Source organism: Diospyros lotus, chromosome 12, assembly GCF_014633365.1.
Source record: "Diospyros lotus cultivar Yz01 chromosome 12, ASM1463336v1, whole genome shotgun sequence".
NCBI lineage: Eukaryota > Viridiplantae > Streptophyta > Magnoliopsida > Ericales > Ebenaceae > Diospyros > Diospyros lotus.
Genome location: NC_068349.1, coordinates 7,342,653 through 7,351,095, shown reverse-complemented (window position 1 = coordinate 7,351,095; position 8,443 = coordinate 7,342,653). Strand labels below are relative to the sequence as shown.

General features: G+C 38.3%; 1 protein-coding gene across 1 annotated transcript; it reads left to right on the top strand.

Moving 5' to 3' along the window:
• Positions 1 to 957: 957 nt before the first annotated feature.
• LOC127786995 (plastoglobulin-1, chloroplastic) lies at positions 958 to 8,030 on the top strand. Its single transcript, XM_052314815.1, has 3 exons — positions 958 to 1,704; positions 6,723 to 6,918; positions 7,346 to 8,030. Exons 1-3 carry the CDS (start codon positions 1,094 to 1,096, stop codon positions 7,655 to 7,657), a joined length of 1,119 nt encoding a protein of 372 aa, XP_052170775.1. The 5' UTR covers positions 958 to 1,093; the 3' UTR covers positions 7,658 to 8,030.
• The last annotated feature ends 413 nt before the right edge of the window (positions 8,031 to 8,443 follow it).

The window sequence follows — 8,443 nt, the reverse complement described above, 5'->3', positions numbered from 1 at the left end:
AATGGTCGATAGTTTTGTGAGCAGATTTTCACCCACTTGCTTTCGTCTTTTTTTACTTTCAACAACAAAGCATTAATGCTTTATTGCCACTTTAATTATGCATTTTTGCAAATGCATTAAATGAAGGAAAGGGATGGAAAATTAAAGAAAAGTGAAAAAGAAGTCATTTGAAGTGTGAGAAGCAATTAGCTGACTTCATCTTATTCTTCTTTCCTTTTTATTTCGTCGATCGCATGCCTTCTTCTTTTTCTTCATTCTCCCTTTTGTTTCCTATTGATCATGAGACGATCCTTGTCATCCGTAAAAGCATACCAACAACCTTGCATCACCTTCATTGAGATACACTAGCACATATCCAATAAAAGGTTTCGGTACGACTTAGGCGTGGACCAACTTGGCCCCTTACATTTGTGAAGGTTGACTGGTCATTCGAGTAAGAAGTATTTAAGAGATATGCAAGGCAATTCTCGAAGGGTCAAAAACTTCTTATCCAAAAGCACATCAACAACCAGTTGCTTATTCTTCACCCATTTGAGGTATATGATCACTAACCCCTTATGCATGGTTGTTTATTTATATAAATATAGTTGTTACATACCAAGTCTTGCATATATGTTTTGGTTTGCTTCCATTGTTTATATGTTTTGTTTCTAATAATTGAAGGGTTTTTTTAAGTAAATTTTAAATAAAATAAATCTTAGTAATAAAATTATTTGGTAAATTAGTTATTTTTTATAGACCATAAATTCAAATCTTGTTAATATAATTAATGTTTATTTTTTAAAATAAGATATATAAATAAATATTTTATTTTTACTTATGTAATAGGATGGATTCTCCCAAGTAAGTTTCATAGGCTCCATTTTCTCATTGACAAATCTCTCCAAAGCAAGCTGTAACGGCGGACATAAGAAGGGAAAGATACTTGCGAACAAGTCTTTTCAAGATGTGGTGGCGAAGCCTTGATGCCGGCGTCGCTAAGACCACACTTTCATCATGCAGCAACGACACCAATTTGTGTCGCTAAAAACAACACTAAATAAATTTGAAAGCCGCGACTCTCTGAACAAAGCCTGAAGATCACTTGTACCAGATGGCTCTCCTCCTCACTTCTCCTCCGTCTCTCCTCTCTAAAAGCCCTAAAACCACCACCTCCACCGCCGTCAAAACCCACTCCTTCTCCGTGTTCCTCCTCCCCAAACGCGCCGCCGTAGCAAATAATCGATTCTCCACCGCCCTTCGGCTGTACTCCGCCTACTCCCCGGACCCTCTCCGCGGCAACCCTCGGTCCACCTCCGACGACGAGGAGATCGATGAAGGCTCTGACGAAGGTGAAGGTTCCCCAAAATCGGGGATTGTTGACGAGTGGGGCGAGAGGGCGGAGCCCGACCCAGAGCCGCCGACGAAGCTGCCGGAAGCCGACCCGGCCGGGGATGAGGATGAGTGGGGCGGAGTTGGTGTCTCGGATGATGACTATGTTCTTTCCGGGAATGGTAGTGCTGGGGTGAATACAGGGGTTGATGATAAGCTGATGGAGCTGAAGAGGTGCTTGGTGGATTCGGTTTACGGGACGGATTTGGGGTTTCGGGCTTCGCCAGAGGTTAGGGCGGAGGTGTCGGAGCTGGTTAATCAGTTGGAGGCGGCGAATCCAACGCCGGCACCGACCGAGGCGACGGAGGTTCTTGACGGGAACTGGGTTTTGGTGTAAGTTTATCTTAACCTTTTTGTTCTGACTTTCGGTAACATGACTCTGTGTGTGCGTGTGAGAAATGAATGGATTAATTTATGTATTGATGGATAATGTAGCCTGGTAATAGAGAAGTTGTGTTGAGTGCAATCCAATATGAAACGGCCTCTTTGCTAAAAACTAAGGAAAAAGTTGCTTATAAAAATGATCGTCCCCCACCTTGCGATGCGGGTAGCGTTGCATGGGACGCAATTGAGTTTCCCCCGTTGCTTTAGATGAACCATTACTTCTTGAGGCATATGCCTGCAAGGAGCACTTGATGAAAAGTGGTCTTGAATGGTAGTAAATTGTAGTGAATTGAATTTTGTTCAGTTAGTTGGGGAGGTTTTGTTAGCTGCTAATTGAGAATGAATAGGCCACCGGAAGAGCATTAGGAATTTAGGAAATGGGACGGATGTGATGGAGGGGAGATGCATGAAAGCAACAATATTCTGATGCTGCTGTTGCTTTTCTTGCTGTATTAGAAAATAAGACTTTTATCGATAATGGATTTTTGTAACGTCAACCACCGTTGAAGGCTTTCTTCCTCTTAGTCTGTCATGGAGACTTGTGACAACCTCTAACTTTTGGACTTCTATTCTACACCTTTTTACTTAAAATTTAACTTTCAAGTTTGTTTCTTTTTTAATTTTCCATTTTTCAATCTCTTATCCTTATTTGTTATTATGAGCTCTTCTAAGCTTAGGTAACCATAATGTTATATATTTAAGCTTTTGCATTCGCTTTACTACATTCATTTCATAATCCTAGTCAATCTAGGAACTCTAAAGATATAAACTTGCATTGTTAATTATTAACAGTTAATTGAAAATCCTCTACATTGTTCTAGGCTCTATGTATTATGGAAATTTTCAAACTTCTATATATAGCATTCGCTAATTTGTAAATTAGTTTCAGGCTCCTTATATATTTTTAAAATTTTCCAATTACCCTTTTTTAACAGTCAAGTGTCTTCTTTGTGACTCACAGTTCAAGTTGTGAAACCAATTTCTTTGCATAGTAAGGGCAAGACTGTGTGTCGTGCACTGGGGACACCCCCTTTTTTTAACTCTTTAATGCTCCTTAATGTGTGATTTTCATTTTCTTTCTTAATGAAGATGTTTGACAAATATTCTTTCTTGAACTAGGAACTTGCAAATTTTCAGAATGCAACAGTCTATAAAGCATGGACACTTCTAAGTGGCTGTCGTATCTGTGTTGCTGACATGTTAGACACTCTGACATGCCGACACACCTCCAATACATGTTAGACACGTCCGCATGGTGTGTCCAACACTTTTTTAGGACTTTTTAAAAGGATAAGGGAGGGGACACACATGTCCGATAAGCAGACACTTCAAAGACTTAAAAATAATGGTTTTCTTTTTCACTCTTCTGTTTTAAGACTTGGCAATTGCATGACTCTTTTGTTTTTTCACATTTTTTATTGCATGACCGTACAATTTTCATACCCTTAATGCTTCTATTCTCTAGTTCTTTAAGCATCAACTGGATTGTTAGTTGAATGCTAATTAGATTAGAGTTATTCATTTGGAATTTCCGCCTATGAATTTAGAATGCATATTTATGAGTATGGAATATAGTTTTGGTACTTCATTATGCCATTATTATTAATTAACATATCTTGACCATGTCATATCCTACTTTTTTGAAAAATTTCATGTAACTAGGTCCCATGTCCATGTCCGTGCTTCATAGACAACAGTTCTCTTTGCTATCAGTGTACATGTTCTTGGCTTAATATTGTCTACTTGAACATGTCTCTTGATTTCTTTGTATTATAAGCTTGCTTCAACTGTTGATAGTCTGTCAATTTTGAAGTTTCATATACTTTGAACTTTTAGTCTATTTGATTGTATTGGTCAAAGAAGTGTTCCATGCTTATCAATCCTTTTTCAGTTGTAATTTCTTGTGCTTTGAGGTAATCTCTAGTCTTCGCGTAAATCTAGTTAAAAATTGAGATCATTTAAGTAAAAGAAGTGGAGATTTACCAGTATTGGCCAATAAACTGGGTTTCATGTGGCTTTGCTAATTGCTAATCTGGGTCTTGTTTAGTCTTGACTTCAAACCAAAGAAGCAGTTTGACGTGGCATCACTTATCAAGAGTGCACTTTTGAGTATTGTTGCCTATGATGCATTGTCTCTCTTCACAATTCCTAGCTTGGTGGCTAAGAGGATCAAGAGTCTTAGCAGGTTCATATATATGTTTATGTGATAAATTAAAGTACCATTTAAAGGCAAGGTGAGAGGTGTTTTTTCCTTTTGAGAAGATGCATGTCTTTTCTGGCTATACACTACTTGATCTGCGCCCCTTTGGGGGGGTGGGGGGGGGAATCCGCCCTGGAACTTAGAATAGGAAGGAATAGCTTGGAGGAGGGTTGCTTAAAATATAGGTGTCTGAGTGACTGGAATTTGACTAGTACAGGAGTCTGTTTGATGTTGAAGTTGTGGAAAGGTATATTTTGAGGGTGAGGGAGTATTTCAGTCAGCTTTTCTCCTTTTGTGTGCCGGATGTAGGAGGCCAAGATTTTGGTTGAATTGTTGATGTGGGACGCACCTTTCATGCTGGTGTTTCTAGATTTGCTTATCATTGCCGGTGATCAAGAAGGTTCAGTTGCTAGTCTTTTATTCTCTCTTTAATGTAGATCTTTAGGAATTCTACATATAAAATGAGTTCTCAGCATTTCATAGTTGAATCTATATAAACACTCTTTTGATTATTTTATGGTTTGGTACTGGTTGTGGAAGGGCTCTCTGTTTCATTGTTAGAAGATACTGGATTCTTTGCATGTTCACTCCTTTTATCATTCCATGGGGTTCAAGTGATACCCCTTTCCTTGGAGAGGTGTTTGGAGGACTAAAGTTCCTCTTAAAGTGGCATTCCTTGTTTCTGAGACATATTGGGGGCAAAATTTGAGGAAAAGAGAGCACAGTATACTGTACCAGTGCTTCACAAGAAATAAAGTGTAAAGTAATTTAATCATCTTGCCTCCTTGCAAAATATAAACGAAGATTTGGAGTGTATTCTGCTTCTTGTCTGGGACTGCTTCGGTAACTTTAATGTCAATTGGCTAGTTACAATTGATGTTTTGCAAAAGTCATGGATTTGTGGAAGCTATTGTTGGTGTGCACACACCTTTCATGGATACCTTTCCAGATTCATTTGTCATTGCCAATGATGAGGAAGCTTCATTCTTTTTTCCTTTTTGGCCTTAATGTAGATATTTCTGAACCCCTCATTTGAAAGCAACTTTCAGGATTGGGTAGTTGATTCTGTATAAACACTTTTCTGATTGTTGTATAGTTTCATTGGTACTGGTAGTGTGAGGACTTTATGACTTGGTTGTAGAAGCTAATGGATCTTTGCATGTTCACTCCTTTTATCATTCCATGGGGTTCAGGTGATGCCCCATTCCTTGGAAAGGTGTTTCGAGAACTAAAGTTCCTCCTAAAGTGGCATTCTTCCAGAAGAGATTGCACATTCTTCTGTACTGGTGCTTCGTGTGAAACAAACTGCAAATCTTACCATCTTGCCTCTATGCAAAATGTCGAGGGAGATTTGGAGTGTAAAATACTTTATGTTTGGGACTACTTTAACTCTGATGTCAACCTTGGTGCTTCATTGGCTAGTTAGAATTGATGCCGTTTAGAAGGTCCATGATAAGGATGTGAATTTGTGGAATGTAGCTCCAATTGTGTGATATGACACACATGGAGGAACAGAAATCGTAGCCTCATAGGGCCTTTTGATATTGGAGTGTTCTTTTCATTCAGTCAAAGGAAGCATACTTGTTCCTCCTTTGTTTGAATGTCAGATTTCTCAGTTGTTCAGAATTATATATGTCTTTCACATATACAAGCTTTTTTGAGATTTCTACAGGCTCGCCCACTAAGTTATCAGTTTCTAGTGTGTACTTTTGATTATTTAAATGCAAAAAAATCCACGTCATTTAAATCCATACTAGTACATTGATTGTTCTGGACTCAATTCATTATTGTTGTCAACCTAGGAACTTTGGAAGGTATAAACTCACCTGTGTTTTTGCCAATACTTAATGGCACACTCCATTATAGCTCTGGACTCTATATTTTAGAAAATTTTAAATTGTTTTCTCCCAAAAATTCAAATTATTTTCTCCAATATGATCTTCTTGATAAGTTCTTCAAGTAATGTAACTGCTACTGTGCAACAATTAGTGGCCTGATAAAACTGAAGGAGTGTGGCAGTCGTAGGATTCCCTGTTCAATATTGGTTGTATTTTATATTCCAATTTTTCACCCTGTTTTCCTTTTTACTGCTTTATTAAATCCCATTTAACTGAGGACCAAAACTAAAAAGGATAACAACTATTTTTACAATTCGTAATATTTTCTCTAATGATGGATGCTTATGGTATGTCTTTATGGATAATTGAGTGGTGAAGCATGATTAGGCATGAAATAATGACATTGGAAGTGTGTAGAGGCCTTAGAGGATAAATAGTTGAGCTAGTAGTCAACTAGAGGAAGCAGGACCAATAGTCAAGTGGTAGTCAACTATAAGATCAGAGTGCCTTGGATATCACCAATTGAGAGGATGGTCATCTAAGGATTGAGTAGACAGGAGAAAAGATTGGAACGGGATGCATTAATATTGCCTGGAAATGGCATATGCCATTGTCAGTTATATACATATGCATGTGTATATTTAACATTATGTGTGCAACAAACGCATATGATATGTTTTTGTTTTGGGGGAAATACATTCTCGTCCATGTACATGCATTCTTATCAAATTTGTGGGCGTGAATTTATAACTGGGAACCTCAATTATTTTCAATAGATTTTGGATTCTTCTCTATAGCCTTGCGTATACTCAATTTTCAATCCTCTAATCTTCTTAGCAATACTTTTACTTGTAAAATAATGGTGCTCACTATCTCTTTTTTACTTTAGTAACTTCAGTTGACCCTTAATTTTACTTTCTATTCGACAGGTACACAGCATTTTCTGAGCTTTTGCCTCTTTTGGCAGCAGGCACCACTCCTTTTTTGAAGGTTGAAAGGATTTGCCAAGCAATTAACACTGGCAGCTTGACTATAGAGAACTCCACAAAGTTGTCCAACCCTTTTGCTACTATCTCGTTCAGTGCCTCTGCCAGCTTTGAAGTCCGAACTCCTTCAAGGATACAGGTGTGACAAGCATGAGTGATTGAATCTGAACTTTTATCTTAACAGACAGCTCTCTTGGTGTCCCAAACAGTAAGGAGCAAAGAAACAGAAAAATGCAAATTTATTGCAGCATGATAATCAATTAGATTGTAGTTGGGGACCTTAAGACATCCTTTCAGACTGATGTGCATTTGATCAATGATACTAGTTTGGAAGAACCATAACATATGTATCTGATGAACAAAAATTGCATATTATATGTGCATTACTTCTAATTGTTGCAATTTATTGAGGTATTATTACATCCACACCTATCAATGGGGAATGATCTCCAGAGCTATTTTTATTCTTTGACATTCACACTCGGGTTATTGTTGGGTACTTACTGAAAATATGGAGACTTTACCATCATGCTCATTAATAAGTTCAAGTTATGACAAATTTACAGGTTCAATTTAAGGAAGGGACCTTCCGGCCACCAGAGGTGAAGTCAAACATCAATCTCCCAGACAATGTAGACATTTTTGGGCAGAAAATCAATTTATCTCCTGTTCAGCAATCTCTTAACCCCCTGCAAGAGGCTGTGGCAAGCATAGCGCGTGCAATTTCGGGTCAACCTCCACTTAAGATACCCATTCCCGGTGAGCGAACACAATCCTGGCTTCTTATCACATACCTTGACAAGGATCTCCGGATATCAAGAGGTGATGGCGGCCTATTTGTGCTTGTCAAAGAAGGGAGTTCTCTTCTAGATTACTAACAAGGTAAAATTTTATATGGATCGTGATTTTCAAAGGGCACGGCTATTATCACCTATGTTTAGGGTTGTGATTTGTCTATGGTTTTGTACATGATTAAAGAATTAGTGGATCCCCCCACCACCACCACCCTCCTCTTCCAACAACAAGAAATAGAGAATCAAGTTGCAGAACTTCATTCTTAATGTTCTCAGTGGTGATTAGGCTGGTTGGAAAGGAGTGAAAGCATATTAGTATGAAAGGAGCCTGTCTTATATACAAACAGTTACATTCAAATGTTTTCTTTATGGTAGCCGACAAACTTTTGATTCTGTGAGATGTACATTTTTCTCTTTGATTACAATTTAAGTATGCCGAACCCAGAATGTTTGCTGATTCAAGTTGTGAAGAATGTGAGATGCAGCCACGCAGTGATGCATTTGATGTTTTCATTGAGAATCACTGCCTGTGCTAATAGCTGACAATCGCACTGTGAAGGAACTACGTTATGCTTGCTAAAACTAATGCAAGGTAGTTCGGTCCTTTTGCTCTATTAATTCAGCCCGAAGACGACTCTTAGGGTCCGTTTGGCTAAGCGGTTTGACCGCTTTTAAGCTATTAGTATAGCTTTTTCGCTGTCAAGCTTTTTTTATTAAATGTTTGGCAAACTCAAATAACTTAAATGCTCAACAGCTTAAACGCTATTTGAATAGCGTTTTCAAAAGTTCCTCCCCCTCAGCTTTTGCAAATCGCTGTGGGAGAAAACGCTACGTTGACCATGGAAATTACCCATTTATCTTCAACCAAAA

What these genes read in the sequence shown, in the direction of transcription:
- LOC127786995 (XM_052314815.1), top strand. Translation starts at nt 1,094, where the DNA reads ATGGCTCTCCTCCTCACTTCTCCTCCGTCTCTCCTCTCTAAAAGCCCT. An exon ending in GACGGGAACTGGGTTTTGGT is followed by an intron (nt 1,705 to 6,722) that starts GTAAGTTTATCT and finishes TCTATTCGACAG; the next exon opens with GTACACAGCATTTTCTGAGC. An exon ending in GAACTCCTTCAAGGATACAG is followed by an intron (nt 6,919 to 7,345) that starts GTGTGACAAGCA and finishes ACAAATTTACAG; the next exon opens with GTTCAATTTAAGGAAGGGAC.